This window comes from Apus apus, chromosome 5 (genome assembly GCF_020740795.1).
Source record: "Apus apus isolate bApuApu2 chromosome 5, bApuApu2.pri.cur, whole genome shotgun sequence".
NCBI classification, from domain to species: domain Eukaryota; kingdom Metazoa; phylum Chordata; class Aves; order Apodiformes; family Apodidae; genus Apus; species Apus apus.
In genome coordinates, this window is record NC_067286.1 from 862591 (window position 1) to 883418 (window position 20828).

The 20828-nt window shown below is 46.7% G+C and overlaps 1 protein-coding gene across 6 annotated transcripts in view; it reads right to left on the reverse strand.

Annotated features, from left to right (window-relative positions):
* Positions 1 to 770: 770 nt before the first annotated feature.
* Positions 771 to 20828, reverse strand: part of PAK6 (p21 (RAC1) activated kinase 6) — a 39337-nt gene continuing 19279 nt past the window's right edge. For 4 of the 6 annotated variants that reach the window (XM_051622184.1, XM_051622183.1, XM_051622182.1 and 1 more), the window contains 8 exons: positions 17512 to 17720; positions 13085 to 13699; positions 9051 to 9542; positions 8667 to 8800; positions 5923 to 6049; positions 5606 to 5731; positions 4790 to 4924; positions 771 to 2886 (listed from right to left, as the gene is read on the reverse strand). In XM_051622184.1, coding sequence (XP_051478144.1) covers positions 2719 to 2886; positions 4790 to 4924; positions 5606 to 5731; positions 5923 to 6049; positions 8667 to 8800; positions 9051 to 9542; positions 13085 to 13699; positions 17512 to 17715 — 2001 coding nt within the window. In that variant the 5' untranslated portion in view covers positions 17716 to 17720 and the 3' untranslated portion in view covers positions 771 to 2718. The remainder of the gene's footprint in view (positions 2887 to 4789; positions 4925 to 5605; positions 5732 to 5922; positions 6050 to 8666; positions 8801 to 9050; positions 9543 to 13084; positions 13700 to 17511; positions 17721 to 20828) is intronic. The other 2 variants (XM_051622187.1, XM_051622186.1) reach the window with 2 other exon arrangements.

Below are 20828 nucleotides of genomic sequence, written 5' to 3' on the forward strand. Positions count from 1 at the left end.
GGAACAATAAAAGGGTGAAACATGACACAAAACAACAGAAAAGCCTGAGACACAAGTGTAACACCTTGTTGAGCATCTTCTCCTATATACTTCCAGATAAAACAACATCTCAGAGCGTAATTACCCAACTCTCTCTTCAGAGAAGAGGCTACAGTTTGTTCCACGCCTTCCTCCCCTCAGCACATGAGGGATCTGGCTCCTGAACATCCCTGCAATGCAAACCACAAACCTCCTCTGCTCAGGGAAATTCTCCTGCCTGCCTGGGTGGTGGGCAGGAGCTGCTGGCCTTGGTGACAGCTTCATCCTTCTTACTAATCTACAGTTACCTGAGGATTTCTATTCAATTCCACACTCATCTACGTAATGGAGCAATTAATTGGTGACATGCCAAGCACAAACTGTAAAGAGAGAAGCACAATGATCAGGCATTTCATTCCGTGTTGGACAGGAAGATGGATACTTCTGCACTCTTCACAAATACAGTAATGAGGTTTTAAAATTTTATCAGATACTTGAATGCAACCTTTCAAGGGCCTTCCCTCCCCCTATTCAGTCAGACTTGGGCCGAAGTATAAAATGGTGATCAATGTGAAACCTGTCACCCCTGCCCCCAAGAAAGGTTTGTTTCAGGACCAGGCTCCTGCTACAGACTCTTCTTGTAAAAGCCACATGGCCACAGGGCAGGTAAGTTAGACCAGACTTCAAGGTTGACACGTCCCTTGCAGCTCTGGACTGTAGATATCTTAAAGCATCTCAGCACCACAACAGACTTACGAATAAATCAAGATCTACTTTAATTTAAAACACAAGTGCAAAGGATTCACAACTACAGACGAGCAGGATCGTTTGTTCCAAATTATAAATCTTCTCAAAGCCCTGCTCTTTTGCATTAAAAAAAGCAGTAAATCTGGAATACAGAAACACTTTACATCAAAAACTTTCCAGTGCAGCTAGAGAGGAGCTAAATTAATTCATTTGAACCAACTTCATCAGCCCCAAACTTAGACATCCAGTCTAGACAAACCACCCAGGATCCCTCCACTGGCCACAGGCAGGGTGGTACGAGGGACAGTGATTCCAGCCCTCAGCAGCTCCTGGCAGCAGAGATGGGTCACCCTCTGCAGGTGTTCCTCTCACCTTGCTCTACAGAGCCAACCTAGAACACTTCACAGACTGGGTGCCCACCATTCAGATGGCTGGCATCCGTGCAGATCAATTCCATCCCAAATTATTTCAAGTAATCAGCTGTGGCTTCAATTTTGAAGCAGGATCTGTAACTGGAGTAAATAGCAGAGGAAAGAGATTAACATCTCCTGAATAAAATGCAGTGAGGAGGTTAGTTTCTGAGCCAGCAGGACTGTCCCCAGAATAACTTAAATTCCAGTAAATCTGTATCTGGAGGTTCAAAACAGGATCCCAGTTCCACATGTAAGATTATATTCTTGAGACCTCACAATACACACCAGTACTGCACAGTGTCACATCCTGACCTAGAGTCCCATTACCTTGACTATCTCACAGATCAGAAAGTGTGTGATACAAAATATCTAATTCTATTTTTAAATGACTGAAAGAGGTTTTTAGACAACCAGTCACCTTCTGAACGTGTCAGCAGAGGAATGGTGGGGAAGGGCATACCAGTAATGAAACACACATCAGAAGTTTCTCTTCTTCCCACCTTCTGCAGCAGCAAGCAGGGGAGAGGGGAGCTCAACAAACCACCTCACAGGAACACAAAAACTCCTCCTGGGACACACAAGACAGCTGAAACTTTTTCATCCAGTCTCCTGGAGCACCCTCAAAGTGCTCCCCAGCAATTGTCTCAGAGTGGCACTTCGCAGCCTCTCCTGGGAAAAAGAACTTGGAAAGAAAGGTGCCTGGAAAGCAAACACAGGAATGAGATGTCCCAGATTCTCCATTCCAGCCAACAAGGGAGATGTTGCATATTGGGAATTTTCAACCACAAGATTCTGGTGGCAAGAACACCTGTCTTCATAGTCTGTCTGCAGGTCTGTGTCCAAGGGTTTCCCCCTCCAAAAGTTTAAGAACATGAAATGGATTCAAGATTGACCACTAAACCATACATATTCCTCAGCAAGAGAAGCACATCGATGCCAGAGAACCATTGAGAAACAAGTATATACACATCACATCTGCTCCCTAGGAAAATATGTACAGGTTTCTAGGTCCACTTTGAACTGAAGGAAATTAAAGTAATCTGTGAAAAAGTCTCAGAGGAAAAAAAATTGTCAAGTCTTTGTGCATTGTTTGAAAGTTTAAATGGGTCTATGCCCCAAAACGTATAGTTGAGTCAGCTCCAGACCCCAGTGAACAACTGAGGAAACAAAGGTCACATTTTTAAGTGGGAAATATCACTCCAGTTCAGTAGTCAGCAGCCAAGGTTTGCAGGAACTTCCAGACATTCAGATACAAAACTTCAGACTCCAGTTTAAAATCTCATCCTTCAGCAGAAGTGATCCACAAGCCACGAAACACCTGCTCTGTTCTGGAGCCAGACCTGGTCTGATTTGGATCTGGTTTGTAGTGATTGTCTTCAGCAAAAGAGAAGCCACAGAAGGCTGGGAATGCAAGGACAGTTTTCACATCTGTCCTCTAAAAGTTCCAAGCACCATTCACAGGATGAGACTGCCTGGTCTCTTGATTTATATTATTTTGTTATAAACAAGACTTTTCCCCGGCATTTGCCCTTCTGTGTAGTCAGCAGGTAGAGGTTCTCTTTCTGTATTGTTGGATGAGGGGGACCAGGCACTCTGGAAGTCCTGCCTGGAGCAAAAAGGGGTGATCCAGAAGTTCTTGTGCTGTTGCTCTTTCCACTGGATCCCGTGTCAACATCCTTTCCAAGAAGTCCCTCAGAACTGGGGAGGTCTGTGGAAAAGGAACCAACCAAGTCAACCCTGGGGAGGAACCAGGCAGCAGCTCAGGCCACAGCTGTTGGTGAGGCAGCTCTGGTTAAAAAAGACTCTTCACATTTCAGCTCTAACCCTGCTTTTGCCCACAGATGTGACATGAGGCAGCAGGGTTTTTATGCTGCAGCAAGAACTTTCCATCACCAGTAGGCACAACATTTACACAGGTTGTTTTCTTTCTAATGGGGCACAGCAAGTTAAGACAAGACCCCCTGCTACGTTCTTCCATCTAAGTTAGTTTTGTTATTTAATTTGTTCTGCATTTCAGCTCCAAAAATTCAACAGAATTCCCATCACTTTGGGTGTGAAGGGTCGATCAATTCATTCTTTCATTTGCCACAGGTTGTGGAAAAAATAAACAGGATTCCCAAATAGGTTTTGAGAGCCTGGAGACCTGATGCTGGTACAAGAAGACCACAGAGCTGCAGGATGGTGAGTACTGAAAAGCCAAGTGACCTCAGCAGGTTTGTCCTTTAGAAGCTGCTGAGCAGCCAGACCCCATTACCACTGAGAGGCACAGCACATCTCCTCTGCATCATTGAAACTGAATAAAAAATGAACCTGGTATATATTTGTTTTAATGCTGCTAATTACATCCCTTTTAGATTGAGGGCATCTCCCCAGCTCTGGTAAACTTAGATCATGAAACATTGTTCTCACTGGCCTAGTGCTTAATCCATGAGTGCTTTGAGAGACCTCACTGTCCTGCTGAAGAGGGAAGGCAGAGCTCAGCCTGAGTGCCAGGACCATTGTCACTCTGGCAATGAATCTGTGTGCACTGTGAAAAAGCAGCAGAGATTATCCCAGGAAGTGTCTGCTGGTCCTGCTGCACCCAGAGCTGCAACAGCTGACCCCAGAGAGCCACTGTCACCTGAACAGAGGGATGAACCCAGAGCTGGTGATGAGCCCCATCGTCCAGCAGGGAGAAGGGGAGGATGGTGACTGGCCTGGCAGCCCCCAGGGCTGCTGGAAGCCAGTTTGCTTCCCAGGACAACGTGGAGCTGAGCAAGGACATGGAGGGCTCTGGCTCCACAGCCCATGGTGGGGTGACCTCACCAAGCAAGGTGTGAAATCTGGACCAGAAGGGGCTTTACACCACCTGGGGTGTGCAAGCACTGGCTCCAGAAAGTGACCCTGCCATTGTAATGAGTGTTGCCAAGCAAAGAGGAAAGAGCAGCTGTTGATGTTTGAGTGTGAGCTCTGAGTTCAGCAGTCTGCTCTCTTAAATTATTCAGGTTTAGCAGCTGCAGATATTCTGATTAATTGGAAGGGCTGGTAGCTCAGGATGCTGCAGGAGCTATTTGATCTCAGGAGCCTGGACTGAAATGAAAGGAGGACTGCTCTGAGTGGTGACTAAAAGGTAATCACTGCATTTCTTATGTCACTGCTACTTTTTTATAAGAAACCATGAAGCTGAGTCCACCTTCAAAGCAGCTGCTGTGTCTCCCTGGGCTGCTGTCTGCACTGAGCTCTCTTGCTCTCACCACCATGCAGCCTTTGCAGTCTTGAAAGCCACGAAGCTGGAAGCTCTCAAGAGCACTGATCCTCCTTTTTGCTGCCCTAAAAGATGAGCTACTCTGCCACCATCACCAGGATTTCAACTCTCAGGTCCACCCGAAGCAGCTCTGCTTTGCAAAGCCAGGCTTAAGCCCAAGTGACCTCCCATCGCTAGAGCCATTGCCCCAAGCAGCCACTAGCTGTCAGCAGCAGCTCGCATCCCCTCAGCCACCAGGGCCAAAGAAATTGCCCAAGAAACGTGTCCTAGCAAGACTGCTTTCACAGGCAGCTTTACCAGGAACATCTGATCCAGATGTTTCCCCACAATAACCACCAGGTTCATGAGTCTTTGCCAGCATGCTCACCCTGTGGAAGTTCTTCAGCCTGGGAGGAGGACTGTCACGGAGCCTCTTCATTGCCTGGACCGGAGAATCACTGAAATAGGGGGGTTCTCCATCCACCATCTCTATCACCATGATCCCCAGAGACCAGATATCCACCTGTGGGAGCCAGTGTCACACCAGTATACACAGTTCAGAGCTACAGACCCTTGCTTTGCTGCTTTGACAAAGACTACAAGACCCCACCCATGACAGATGTTAGGAGAGAGTAAAACATGAGCCCACCTGGTGCCAGGGGCCCCTGGCTGCAGCTCACCAGACAAACTTCCACGAGGACTGAGCCACCCTGCTGCTGCAACATGCCAAGGCCTGCAGGTAACTGCTTGTGCTACACCTGACTGGTTGGTAAACAAAACTCATGTCTGCTGCCATCTGCCCATAACTTAAGAGCTCCCATCTCTGCCTTTCCTCCTCTCCTGCCCCTCCCTTCATGGCATTGATTGATTTACTGATCCATATCACATTGATTTACTGATCCTTATCACACCACAGGCTGCTCCTTGCTAACATCTGGCCATGCTGCTGCAGATACAAGCCCAGGCCAAGCTTCAGGGAGAGGAACAGAGTAAGTTTACACCTTGCTCCCAGAAGCAGAACAACCTGGTTTTCCACTGGTTTAGGAAATCCTGATAACATCACAACCAAATCTGCAGTCACAGTTGTATTTAGGTTTTAAATAGAATCTAGAGGCTCTTCCTAGAAAATCCAATTGTTATTTTCCTGTGATAGGGAAGAATATTATTTGCTACCTCTGTGGATATCAGGGAAGCAGTCCCTCACCTCTGTAGTGTATGGTATCCTTGCAATAACTTCTGGGGCCATCCAGTAGGGTGTACCTACTAGTGACTTCCTTTTGGGGACATCCTTGCTGATCTGAGCACAAAAGCCAAAATCCGAGAGTTTGACCTGTACAAAGAGAAAAGCAACCAGCCTTAAAAGGAGTTGTTAAACAACATGGAGGGAAACACCGAAGACAAAGATGACAAAGGGAGTAGGAGGACAAGGTACAAACAGGAGACTGGGAGCAGAAAGGAAATAAGGAGACAGACTGAGGCTACAGCAGCAGAAGGCAGGAAGACCTTGCAGGGGAAACGTACCCTTCCATCCAGCGTCAGGAGAATGGAGTCACTCTTAATGTCCCGGTGAATGACCCCCTGGGAGTGCAGGTAGGACAGAGCCTGCAGCACTGATTCACACACTGTTGCAATTTGCTCTTCATTTAGCCTGAAATTAAAGACACAGGAGTGTAAGGGCACTGCATGGGGCAGGACTCATCCCCAGGTCCTCTCTAAAGGCACGCTGCAGTTTTGAGGTTGAACTGCAGATCAATATTTTGGCTCCCCATGACCATTACTACCTCACAGTTCCTCTGTGGCTGGCTTTTCTTGTGGAAAACAATATTTTCTTGATGGTTAGCAATCTTAAGCTTTCATAAGTCTAATGCAGAGAAATTGCATTTTACATCTTGTATCCAAATTCACCCTTCAAGATGCTGCTCCAAGCAATTCTGATAGGCAGTTCTGCCTCTTCATGCCAAGGTGCCACAGGAACTGTTGAGACAGCTTCTTTTTTTTTTTTTTTTTTAAGCAAATACAGTAAAGCTATTGTTTATGAGGCATATTGTGCAACTTGCCCCAGAATGTATCTAAACACATAATTTGATAGAGACTATAGGGATCCTTTCCAGAGTTCTTACAGCTAGACACTTTGGATACTCTTGCATCTAATTAAAGGTAGCACAGGTTACAAGCAGGGAAGATGCTGAGTTTTACCACCCTGTTAGCACATCAAGTAGGGGCACCAAGAATCTTATCTTTACAAGCTCTTGCTGTTTGGAGTACCAACACAAGAACCTTCATGACCAAGCATCAGTGAAAATGGTAGAAATTAAAACTATCTCCTGGAACTGGGGACAGCGGCAGCATTCTCTGCGCATTCATGCTGGGCAAAGCCAGAAGCAGTTCAAGGAAGAGCTGAAGTGCCTATTTTGAGGACTTTTGATTCCCAGGCTGTCTCTAGCAGTTGTTTCAAACTGCTCTCAGCTGAGGGCATGGAAATGACACCTCCTCAAACCCAGGTCTGAGAGTGAGGCTGAGGAGAAGAGAGTGCTTGAAGGCAGGAGGGTGCCGAGCGCTTGGTACCTCCACACCCAGAACAGCAGTTGCTGCACATCCCTGAAGCAAGTTGCACCATCAGCTGGGAAATATGTGCTCCCATTGCCTGGACCTAACCTACTCACAGTGCTTTTCATCTCATGGTGCCCGAGCTGTAAGGAAAAGCTGCTCCACTCTGGAGCTCTAACAAGAGGCCAGGTCAGCTTGTCACATCTGGAATTTGGTTTCAGTCAAGCGACTGCACAGTGTCAAACAGATTACCAGAGGATTAGCTGACTCCTGGAGATGCAAATCAGCTACCAGCTTCAGCAAATGTGCAGTGAGTGGTGTGAGGGTATTTTCCTCCCTGTGAGTAACTGATAAAGAGGCTTGCAGCTGACTTCTGATAAATGTTGTCACGAATCCTGTTTCCACTACAAACTCTCATTAAAAGGTCCAAAGGAAGGCTCTGTAAAACAACTTAGATCTAGGCTGAGGTCCCACAATGGACATAAACTACACAGATCCTTCAGAAACTTCTTCAGAATATGTTTTTATCTGTTGTTCCACTTTGTAATACCAGCTGAACTACAAGAATTTCACTGGCTCTGCTATAACCCAACACTCTTCAGGACTCCATGCTCTTTCTCCTCTCCAGGAGCAGGTACAAAACTTCCAGCACCCTGGTTCCCAGCCCCTGAGCTGTGCCTCTGAACCCAGTGCTGGAGGGCTTGGACCTTTGGGTGTCTCCAAGACACTCCTTACAGGTGGAGTTGCAGAGGCTACAAAGGACAATGTACTTTCTTATGCCTCCTAAACACACCACAGATGCAAATCCAAAACAGAGAATCCAACAGAACAAGATATATGCCTTAAATCCACCACAGGATCAGCAGAGGCCAGTCAAAGCATCTAAGTGAATTAAAGCCATACTGTGATTAAAAAGGTAATGCAATTAGTGTTAGCGATACTACCTAATTGTAATCCAATTAGGATTCTGAATCTTCCACAGAGGAAAGCTCATCCTACAGACTTTCCTGGTCAGTTTTTTTCTGGCATTGGCATTCCCTGCACCAGCTTCCAGCCTCGCAGGACTGCTTGGAAGCAGGAGGAAGGAGCTCCAGAGTCACGGGTAAGACACCATCACCATAACTGCATCTTTGGAACATCTTGTGAGTGGGACTCTAGAGGCCATTTGAGAACAAAGTCTTTGCCCTACAGGGAGGCTTTGGTCATTAATCAATGTGAAATGGTGTGAATAAGTAAACAAATTTAGGAGAGTGTCCAGTCGTTGCTATCTTTAGACAATGAAATTTGGGAAGGAGTCCAGATCTCAAGGCCCTGCTGCACTTCCCCAGAGGAGTGAGACACAAATTCAACCTCACTAAGGTTGAATTTGAAAAAACTATTTCTGCATGTTCTTTCAGACCTGTTCAATGAGCTTCCTGGCCAGAATGCAACAGATACAGTAAGCAATGCTCTTCATGAGTACTGTGTTCTACAGGGAAGGTCGTCAAGTAGATGACTAGTGGGTATCTGAAGGGATCAGTGCTGTACGTGAGGTCCCTTCTGTACCAGAAGTACTATCACATACTTCAAACAGGTGACAGTTATGAGGTGTAATCATTCCAGGGCACTGCAATCACAAGAACTCTGAGGGAAACTGTTCTTCCCAGAAATCTCCACCCTTCTGCTCCTGCCTGCCAGGTGGGCACACAAACGTTGATGATTTGGATGTTGCTTTGTACCTGATCTGAGACACGATGTCCGTGAGTGCTCCCCCCTGCAGGAACTCCATCAGCACCCAGAGCTCCTCTCCCACGAGATAGCTCTTGTACATCTCCACCACGTTGACATGTTGGTAGTCCCTCATTATCACCACCTGTAAAAACACAGGGGACAATTCACCACCACCAAATCCCTAACACCACTTCAGCATAAGCAACAAAGGAACCACGAACAGCCCTGGGAGGACCAGGCAGCAGCCTCTGTCCCTCTAGTCTTTTCAGGGGAGTTTTCGGTATTAGCATAATTCTGTATTAAAAAGAAGAGGTCTTCTGCTCTCCCTTTCTTTTTACCAGCCTGGCTTTATGGAGGCCAGCAGAACCCTCACCTCTTGTCAGGATACTCACCTCATTGAAGAGCAGCTCCCGGCGCTGCTGCTTCCTCAGGTCCATCATCTTCACGGCGATCTGCCGCCCTGAGTGCTTCTCCCGGGCAATGCAGACAATGCCTGTGGAGCCTTCTCCAATCTTCACATAGTTCTCCAGCAAGGTCCGGGGATCCCCCTGGTCTACCACCATCCTAAGGGCAGCTTTGAACTGCTCATGAGTCACAACCACCGGGTCCTCACTGGCCAGCTGTCCTTTTGCAGAAGAGTCCTGGGGAAGGTGAAGGTTGCTGGAACTGGTCTGAGTTTGCCGGTTCCTCGGTGACCCGGCGGGTGAGGGTCTGCCCTGGGGCCCTGCAACTGCCTTCTCCACTGTTGGGGACTTCTGGGGGGTCCCAGTTTCTGAGATCATCCTGGGGAAATCGGAGGCAGGTTGGTCGGGTGGCAGAGACTGGGCTTTGGCTGCAGAGCTGCATGGTGAGCCCCACTGCTGGGGCCGGAAGAAAGCGTTAGGCTTTGGGAAGAACAAATGTGGAAGTGAGAAAAAGTAATGGTTAGGTTAACAAGATGGTTAGATTAACAACAAGTGTCAGGGACCACTGGTGGGTTATGCCACTTCTGCCTAGTACATTTCCATAGAATCCCAGACTGGTTTGGGTTAAAGGGACCTTGAAGATCATCTCATTCCAACACCCTGCATGGGCAGAGACACCTCCCACCAGACCAGGTTGCTCCCAGCCCCATCCAGCCTGGCCTTGAACACTTCCAGGGATGGGGCAGCCACAGCTTCTCTGGGCAGCCTGAACAAATTTGTAGCAGACCAGAATCAAGAGGTCTAGGTTCTTACCTCCTGGTCTGCCCAACATCTGCTGTGTGACTAGAGGAAACCCCACGGATGCAGATTTCAAGGCTCAGTTACAGGATGGGTGCTATGCTCTAAGGACCTCCAAGCTGAGGCAGTTTGAAAGGGACTTTTTAAATCACATGCTTTAAAAAAAAAACAAAACACCACCAAGAAACAAAACCCAGAGAAAACCACCAGCTGCTAAAAAGCATTCCAACTTTGCCACCAAAACTCAGGGGTGACGTGTGTTGCAGAGAATTCTAAAATCCTTTATCCCTCTGTGCCTCTGATCTTCCTATATATAAAAGGAAAGAGGATTCATGCCAAAGCTGTAAATCACTTTGATGTCTTGGCCTAATTCCCTTTGGGTAATTATGCTCTGCCTACTGACAACTCTCCTTGCACTTCCCACTGGTACCTGCAGAGCATTCCTGACCATCAGACACAGGATCAGCACTCCGTGTTGGGAAAGCACCATGACCAGGGCAGCTGGGGGTGGCCAGTGTGACATTCCAGCTGCACTGAGCCACCAGCCACTCACTGGCTCTGAGCTGCCGCATGCTGAATTTGGATGAGTGCTGCTCCTTTCCCAAGCACCCAAGGCTTTCTGAGAGCTCCCACTCAAGTCCCAAGCAGCCCCAACCCTCTCTGGTTGATGAGATCTGGTAAGATCAGAGCCTGGGGTAATGTGGCTCCAGGATATACATTCCCACCCTAGCACAGGTCTCCCAAGAAGGATAAAACCTGAAGTGCTAATACTCACCCTGGAAGCAGGTTAGGGATAAAATACATTATATACTTAGTGATATGTAAAATAATAATGGCTCTGACAGAGCAGGAACTTCAGAAAGAACAAGCTAGTCATTTATATTATAGGACAAAATAAAAACTTCAAAGCAATGAGCTTCTTCTCTCTCACAATTCAGAGAGATTATTAATAAAGTTAATAATATGGGTATGGGAACCAAAACCTGCTAATAGAGAATTTTTTAAAAGAGTATTCATCTTCTCTCAGACAGAAAATAATAGCATGGAATTTACTTCTCTGCACTTCGGGTTCTAATCAAGGATTTTTGTCAACAGTAAAATCTGCACAAGCTGAACACACACAGAGCCCATTTTGAAAGACACAGAGGCCCTGGAAGTGTGATCTAGTAGCACAAACTGCCTGTCAGAAGGGACTTCCTCTTCATTTATCAGCTCCTCCCCTGCAGTCCTGCAGAGACACGCTCATGGCAACCAAGCATTTATGTCCCAACTCTTGTTTCGTCTCAGGAGAGAGAAAAAAAAAAGGGGGTTTATATAACCCAGAGCATGCAAAAGGGCACACAAGATGCACGCAAGCTCACACATGTCTGCCCAACCGCATGTGAGAACTGTTTCCTGCTCCTGTCATTTCACAGCCCCTGTACACAGATTTTAGGTCTTGTGTCACCAGTTCTCCCACTCTTTCCCCCCATGTTAGGTTGAAAGGGAAGAGCTCTCCACCTTCCCCTGGTGACTAAAGACTCCTGTCAAGGCACCCACCTCCCCATCGTCAGCCAATTATACCCATTTTCCAATTCATCTGCAATTGTGCATTTCTGGCACGTCACAATTACACGCCATCATCTCCATTTGTGAGGGAGGCTGTGAAGAACAGCTTAGATAAACAATGGCACCAATCCTTCACTGGAGCAGGGAGATGGACTAGATAACCTTGAGGTCTTTCCTGCTCCTCTCACAAGCAGCTCAAGTTCAAACACACCCAAACACATCCATGTTGACTGTAAACCTCTGCTCCCCCTTGTGAAAGGGCTGAAGCATAAAATAATAGAACCACAGACTGGTTTGTGATGAAGGGAGCACCTTAAAGGCCATCTAGTCCCACTCCCTGCATGGGCAGGGACACCTCCCACCAGCCCAGGTTGCTCCAAGCCCCATCCAACCTGCCCTTCAACACTTCCAGGGATGGGGCAGCCACAGCTTCTCTGGGCAGCCTGGGCCAGGATCTCACCACCCTCACACTAAAGAATTTCTTCCTAACATACAACCTAAATCTCCCCTCTCTCAGCTTAAAACTGTTCCCCCTCATCCTGTCACTACAGGTCCTTGTAAAAAGTTCCTCTGGCAAAGCATGGCCAGGACACTCCTGCTAGAGAAGAAAGAAGCAGTCAGCTCTTCAAGGGCTCACAGATTGGCCTCCAGCCACCAGATCAGCCCAGAGTTAAAGACAGCACAAGTGCAGTTGGTGCTACAAAAAGCACTGCATCCCTTTAAAACCCCACTCCCTGGGAAAGGGAATCTGCAGGGAAAAGGCTGTGTCTGCAAGCCTTGAGCCTGACCCTTCAGCAAACTGCAAGAAGCCAGGTTGGAGAGAGCCCCATCCTGCAAAACACTCCAGGGCAGCCAGTTTTGTTGGGCCAGTGGTTCCTGTCATGACCCGCCATGTTCAGGGACTCCATGCCTGCTAGAAATCATCTGGCCTTGCACCAGCACCAGGCCAACCTTTGCAACCACCCAACAGCCCTGCGAGGACACTGGGTGCTGGGCCAGCCTGGGATGAATGAGGACCAGTGGCCTGAAGGGCTGTTTCCTCTCCAGTAACAGGAACCAGAGTTTTTCTCCTAGTTTAGTAAGAAGTGAGTCATTCATTCAGGATAGTTTTCCTGGGGGAGGTTCAGCTATGAGCTGTCCCACCCTGACAGAGCCAACAGCCAGATTTCCTGGTTGACAGTGCAGTGGGTGCTGATGGCAACGTTCCTGCTGCAGCAGGGTGGCAGATACTGCTCTAACCAACAAGCTCTCCCCAGGTAGCCCCATTTTGCACAGGCAAAAGAACACATTCATGTCAATGACAGCAATTTCCCAAATGGCACAAGCACATTCATGCCAGCATAACAGCATCTAAGTTATCCTTTTACTACCACAGAAGGGCAAAACTGAGTAAATCCCCCAGTTCCCTCTCAGCCCACACTCCTGCAAGCACAGCTCCACCAACAAGCCTCTCTGATGGAGGTCTGGCTGCCATTTTGAGCTCCACCTAGCAGCATACTCTGTGAAGCTTAGGTGGACACATTTCCCTTTTCCAGGATCATTCTGATTCCAGCATTAATCATAACAATAACAGATGGCTGCATGATGTTGGCAATTAAATTTCTTCCGCTGTGTAAGTAACCTCTAGAACTGTAAAGTCAACATTGCATTCATTCAAAACCACTACATAACTATACCTTTATCTGCAGGGAAAGGCCTGACTTGTTTAAGCCACTGGATGAGGGGAAGACACTGCGTAGCAGCCTTCTCTTCAGGCTGTTCTCCCTGGATTTGGAGCTCGGGCTGCCCTCCCCTGCAGGCCTGGAGCTGCCTTGTCGGACGAGGCACGACTGAGGCCAGCACTCCTCTGAGCTCTTTTTTCCCATCTCAGTCTCCCCTGGCAGAGCTGGCATTTGCTGCACACCAGAGGCACGCTGGAGGCAGCTGCCCTCAGCTACCTGGAACTCCGAAGGCCCCAGGGACTGTGCTTTTGTTACCATTCCATTGGGATGAGACTCTCCTTCCAGTCGGGGCTTATAGTCTGGCCACATGGTCTGCCTCCGGGTCACCTTGGTCCCACCATTGCAATTGAGGTAGTTTCCGTATTTGTCTGCCCAGTCTGCTTCAGGACTCTGAAGATACATGTCTGGGGGTCTGTCTTCCCCCAGGAGCCCAAGGGACTGAGCTCTCCTCCTGCTGGTGGGGCTCCTTCCCCTCAGAGTGTTGGAGCTGATGGCAGAAAGCTTCTGGATGTCGTTGAGTATCCCGGAGATGTAGCCTTCTACTTCCACCGTGCTGCCCCTCACCACGGTCTGGGAAACACAGAGGGAGAGGGAGTTGTAAAAATTAAGGCTTATTCTATCTTGACAAAGGTTAGATTTTGTCCATCTAGCCAATGATTACTCAGGGAATTTAGGGAAAAAAAGAAATACCAGTAATGTATCTTTCTGGTTTTAATTGTCCTTACCGAAGGGGAAAAGAATCACTGGGTTGCATCCTTCTGCCAGAGGCAGCAGTGCTTTCAGCCAGAACAGTCAATTCTGCTGCTGCTCTCACATTCTAAAGGACAACGCTAGAGCAAAACCAGGAGGTTTTAGCACCCCTGACTCTCTTGCCCTGACATTATGCTACACTAGGTCACTAACATGGGCTCACCAAGCTCCTCAGAAGTTACAGCGTGCCCTGAGCTCCACCTGCAAAAATCATCTTGCTGTTCCAATACAAGGTTCATCTCTCCCCTGTGTCACTCCCAATCGTGTTATAATCAGCCTCTCTTAGACTGGTTCTCCAGAATTTTTGCTAATGCATCTTAATCCTGACCAGTGAAGACCACACTGTTCCAACACCGCATCCCTGCCCTGCTCTGCCAAGCTATTATAATTAAAAATGATGAACAAAGGGTCACAACAGCTCACAACTGCATTGTAAGCAAATGGTGAAGAACAAGGCTTCCATCCAAAAGAGCAACAGCACTAGTCAAGTAGGACACTTGAAGCTGTTGGTATATTATATGGTGCTCTACCTTGTTTGTTCTGGAACTGAAAAGCTTACAGCAGCTTTTTTAGTGCTGGAAACCGAAACGTTTCATTTCTTCACAGAAATTCACAGCAGAGGATCACTCCTACACTTCCACAAATCTCTGCCTGAGGAAAGTCCTTCCCTGGAGAACTGGCAATCTTCTGTTTGCTAACTGAACTCCAGGGATCTTCCAAAGATGCTGAATTAATTACACCAAGCCTAATATTTAACTGGTGCAAATCAGCAGCACCAGTAATTTCAAGAGAATGCCACCACCATGCACAAAATGAGCAGCTGGTTTGCTCAGCATCTGGGAATGAAAGGCAGAATAGAAGATTTTGTCAAACAAGGTGGAGAAAGGACAATCCAACCCACACCACTGCACACAGCATCAACTGCAGCAAGACATTCAGTCCTTCAGTCCCATTGCAGCAACAAACCTCCCTCACCACCCTCCTCCCTGGTCCCAGCTGCTGCCAAGCACACAACAGGCTGAGGACACTAACTGCTCAAACTGCTTCCAACACTTTGGCACTAAAGTCAAAAGGAGAAAAAATACCAAAAGTAAATGGTCAGAAACCCAGTCTCTGAAACCTGTCAGTGGCGTGGGAAGAGTCTTCTGCCCATTCTAATTAATCCACCAGAAACATCAGACATCAGTCTCCCCCAGCAATGCACTCAGTCAGGAGTGAGGCTATATAAGTGAGGCTGAGCAGAGGGAGATGCAACATGCACCCCCAGGTCACAGGGCACTCAGCAGGATGCCCACACACCCTGGCTCCTACTTGCACAGGCAGATGGGAGAGCAAGAAGCCCTCCCTCCAGCACTCACCAATGGCTCATTGCTTCTGCAAAGTGAGAAAAGAATAGCTAAAAGTAGGTGGACCAAAGTCATTCCAGAAACACTTGTGTCTGACATGTTCTCAGAGCAAGAAATCCCCAAGCAGGGAGGCTATGGCCTCTCTAAACAATCCATTCCAGTGCCAGCCTCACCTCCTAGTTCAAAACTACCTAAAATCAGACTCAACTCAGTCTTCTTCCACTTCTAGTCCTACCCCCGGTGGACAGAGAAGATGGGAGTTCGCTGAACTTTGCAGCTGTCTTTAAGGGCTTGGCCTAATATGGCCAGTTAGTACTTCAAAAAAGATCTTACTATTAATTAGTATCACCAAGCAGGATTTTGTCCAAGTGAAGTTTACCAGAAATAATCAACCATGCGATGCATCTAAGATACATCTAAGAGTATTTTCACTTGGACTTACTGGGGCAAAAAAACCCTCAATATTAGTTTAAGACTCTTCTCTAGTTTTTAAAGCCTGTTGGGTATTCAATCCTTTTTCTCTTAAAGGTTTGCACCTTCTTTCAGCTTTCACCATCAGGTTTCATAACTCATGGGTGAAAGTACTGACCAGTACTAAACTCAGGACAAACTTCAGCAAATCTCTGCAGGCACATTTCTATTTTGACAGTGATGCCTCACACTATTGAGTTTACTACTCCTAATACCTGAGAAAATGTGCTCAGTTTGCTCTGGGAATTCCACAGGTACCATGTCAAGAGCCTAACTGGAGTCATGATACAGGAGAGATCTGCCATTTCACCCTGACCCAAAGCCTGATACCCTGTGATGGATGGAAATTGGACTGCTTGACATGATTTTTCTTGATAAATCCATGCTGGCTGCCAGCTATTGCCGTGCCGTCTCCGAGGAACTGGTTGCAAATAGATTACTTGCTTATTTGTTCCAGCCTCTTTCTGGGAATTGAAATTATTCTGACTGATCTGTAATTCCTTGAATTTCATTAGGCCCAGCTGACTTGAAAATATGTAACTTATCTAAGTGTCTCACTTCTGTTCATGTTCTTTTCTTACTGAAGCCTGGGTTCTCCTCCCTTCATGCTCATACTAATTGTGTTGTCCCTGATCACAGTTAGCCTTTCCAATGAAGACTAAAGGAAATCATTAAACATTTAAGAATTCTCAGTGTCATCTGTTATTAACTTTCTTCCACAACAAGCAGTGAACAAATTCTTTCCTTCACCCTCCTCGTTCTCCTCACTGTACTTATGATGTCTCCTTAGTGCCCTTTATGTTCTTTGAGAATAACATCTCTTTTTGTGCCTTGGCCTTCCAGTTTTGTCCCTACATAAATTTCTATTTGCCCTTTATAACTTGACCTAGTTTCCACCCTTCTGAGCAATCCTCCTGCAGTTTAAGCTCATTAGAGAGCTCCTCATCTAACCAAGTTGGTCTCTCATTACACATTTTATCTCTTCTCTGAAATGCAGTCCTCTCTCCTACTACATTTTGAACCTCAAAGCACATTCAGGACACCATAAACAGAAGACAAAACCTTCTCCCTTTTTCTTTTACCTGTTCTTCCTGAGCAAGTTTTTCCTTTCTAAATCAGCATTGTGCTGAAAGATCCTGACATGCCTTTTAAATTGTGGCCTTGATTTTGCATCGATGCTTGGATTATACTAAAATGTAGTCCCATTTAGTCCCCTGGTTTAAGCATCTGTAGACAAAGAGCTAAAGGTATTAATCACACAACTATTTTCTTTTATGTCCTGTCCTAAAAGCCAAGTAGTAACCTCTTTATTTTACAATTTACTTTTCAGGTTTTAGGCCCCTGTAGGGTTTTTTTTAACTGGGAACAAAAACTTCCCACAAGCTAGCAAGACTTTGAACACAGTATTTGTGTCACCCTCTTTCACTCCCTTTTCCAGGAGGTCACCATGACTCTGCCTCTCCTCACTGAGCAGGTCCCTGCAGTCACTCTTGAACACACAAGCCCCCATGTGCTATTAACAGCCATCCAAGAAAAGCACCTAAACACACCCATCCACAAGAAACTTTCTGTACAGCAGCTGAACACATCCCAGGTCCTGGTATCTACCCAGGGAGCTTTCACAGGTCCTCACTACAGCCACAGGCTGGTTATCTGAGCAGTGACACTGCTCAGGACACCACTGGCACTGCTGCAGCCAAGGACACCACTTTCCTTATTTCTGAGGAAGTTACTAGTGCCTTAGAAAAAACAAAAAGGCCAGACCCTGCTAATCCCTGCTAGCCCGGGGAACAGGAAGGAACAGTCTCCTCTTACCTTCATAGGCTGCAGTTGCATCCTTGTGATCCTTGAAGGGTCCACCACGGGCTTGGGGCGCCGCAGCGTGTCTAGAATGTTCTGCCATTGGGGTGGCAGGCCCACAAATTTGCCCTCCTTTGGGTCAAAGGAAGTGTGGACACGGTGCTCGAAGTTCTGCGGAGCTGAGATCTCCGGGCGTTTCTTCTTCTTCTTGCGGAACATGATGCCTGGATGGGAGAAGGCAACACTGTCAGTGCTCCTGCTCCTCTAGGTCTGCTGTTCCCAGTCAGTACTAACTAGTATCATTGATTCATGATCATCACAATGTATTAAGGACATTCTCCAATGACAAGCATTTTAACAATGGAGTTGATCATCTGCTTTGATGGATGAGGACAAGAGAGCAATGACATGCTCCTAGGAGGTCGGGGCTGAGCTAGGATTCCTTAGTGACCTTTCCAGTGCTCTGCCCACTCTGAAGCACTGCTCCTGTTTCAGAGAAGGAACAGGCACCTGTTCCAGCTATAGCTGAACTCCCACCATTTGGCTTCCTTTATTTCTACAAATTCATATTGCCTGCTATCAACATTTTTTACACAAATATATGAGATACATATTTATATTTTACAGGCTTGTACTTAGGTTAAATGGCTCTGGAATCTAGCCAGTTAAGACGGTGTTGATTCCACTACGAGCCTGAAATTAAGGTGCTTAAGAACCGGGCTCAGGGTGCCTTCTCACTGGTTACCCCAAGTAACACATTTGATTCCCATTTAAAAACAGAGTTGTTGCCAAAGAATAAGCTGCCCAAGACTGATTTTGGATCCCAGTTTTTCTAACACAGACAGAGGGCTTAAGGGAGAGAGAGAGAAGGTGGTAGGTGGAAATCAAACTGTCAGCAGGTAGCTAAGGAAGCTAAAATTAAAAACTAAGATTCCTTTCCCTTGACAGCTGAGAGGGACAATTTGTGTGAACAGCCATTACAATTACAACAAGGCAAAACCAGCCAGCAGTTACCTATACCTAAACACAAGACATTAAAAATCTGCATTTAGACCTTGTAGCCAAAAAAAGATATGTTGATAGACAAAAGATAAAAGCTTTAGACCTCCCTGAAACTGGGAAGATATGAAAGAAAAGGAAGAATCAATTTCCCTGGCAGTCCCAGAGGTGGGAAAGATCTAATAACTTCAGGACTGAGATGGAGGGACACAATCCCTTCAAAAGAGACAGACGGGGAAGTTACCCATTCCATGAAGAAGCAGCTCAGATGTGGGGAGATCTTCTATGGAGAGCCAGGTTTGGCACAGCGGAGAGCGGTGGGAGTCTGAGACACAACAGACATAAATCAAACCAGGAGAGGTCCCAACTGGTGAGAAGGAAAAACTTTTTCATGACCAGGAGAGTCCAACATTGGAGCAGCTTCCAGCCTCAGAGATTTTCAAGAGCAAGTTTGCTCTTGAAGACAAAGCCCTGGGCAATCTGGTCTGACCCTCAGAGCAGAACCTGCTTTGAGCAGGGAGTTGAACTACAGATCTCGAGGTCCCTTCTTCCTTGAAGTGTCCTATGACTCTACTGGCTGGTTTGATGGCTCTAAAGTTACAAGTTTTCCAAGCTACATTTTCCTGTTCACTGTTGGAGAAACACATTTAATGGGCAGGTTACTGTTGTGGGGGTGGGATGGAACTGGTGAGCTGCAGAGCTCATCCTCTCCTCTCCAAGAATCTTCTGTCAATGCACAGGATGAACTGGGCAGTGAGAGCCCTGAGAGACATGAGACAAAGCAGAGATCTAAACATTTTACGTAGTTGTAAAGCTCTCTAGCTTGGGGAAAAGCTGTGCAGGTTTCTTTAAGGCATTAATATCCACCAGTAGAAAACAAAAATATGGTTCATATGCTCTTCCCTTTCCACTGACAACTTTAATAGTAGCATTTGCCTCTCACTAATACTATGTATAAAGTGGTGAACACTACCTCTTCTTTGACATCAGGTAGAGGACTTACTTGATCTTCAACCCTGTAGTGATCCCTCGTCCCCTACACAGGACCTCAGCTCCCAACTATTTGTGCTGAATAAATATTACAAGGGTCAGAGACGCAGAACACGGAGATAACGCTGTGGTATAGACATTAACACATTCTAGAGGACACTGGTCTCAAAAATCAGCACATATGCTTTTTTCCCCCTCAGTGGAATATATGTCAAACATTTCCCAGGTTGTTCCACGTAAAACTTGCGTAGGGAGCAAAGTGCAGCCACTCAGTGAGCAATGCCTTTGCTTCCTACAGATAGACCAAGATGCTGAAAATGCCCACACACCAGCTGAAAGGCTGGTTCCTGTGATCCTGCAGTCACTGGGATGGGAAGTGTTTGTCTGTCACAGAAGGATCTCTGCACTGCCCAAGCCCCCATCACACCACCTATCACTGGTGAGACACAAACTGAGGCACTGACAGTGCCCAGTGCAATCCTGTGTCCAGAAGCCTACTGAAGACACCTTGCAGTTGAAAAAGAAAGCAAAAGGCACCTGAAAAAACACTTACAAAAAGGCTGGATGCAACTGCTCTGTCTAGGCAGAGTAAGCGCTTCTCAGAGTATGTTCCAATGAAAACCCCAGTACATCTTCATGGAGAGTTTATGGGCAGAGTGTCCAAGCTCCAGGTCTGCACAGCAGCTACTCAAATACAATGATTCATCTCTAAGGCCCCTCAGATGCTGCAGATGAACTCATCACCGAGACTAAAGTCATAGGGCAATTCTTCATGAGGAAAAAGAGTGCAGACAATCCTAGAAAGGAAAGATCTTCTACGAGCTGATGGTGTTACTACTATTCAAACCCACAGCTGGTGCTGCTGAGGAGCTTCCACAGCCTAAAAGGGAAGCAGGAAGTGTATCTGTAGCATTGGAGCAAGTGCTTCAGCTCTGGATTGTTGACTACATGTCAGCTTCTTCATCCACCACAACAGGGACATGTCCAGAGCAGTGTTGCTATGTTAACCAGTATCTTTCCTTCTCCTGCTCCTAACTCTCACAGCTTCATTCCTCATCTCATCATCATAATGAGAAGATACTCAGGGCATAGCACACAGTGGCTTTCAAGTTTACTCTTTAGGTGCTTCAAGGGGCAAAGTGTCCTGTAAAATGTGGTGTTACAAATGCCAGAACCGTTTGCAGCTGTAGCCTCAGTAGTTTGCTGAGCATTTCAATCATTCCTCCATAAGGAGAAGGACTCTAGCTGAACTACTTCAAAATGCCAATTTTTAAAGCCTGGGTGATATTTTGGCCCCAACCAGAACAGCAGCTCTGTGCCAGATCAGCTTGCAGAAGCAAAAA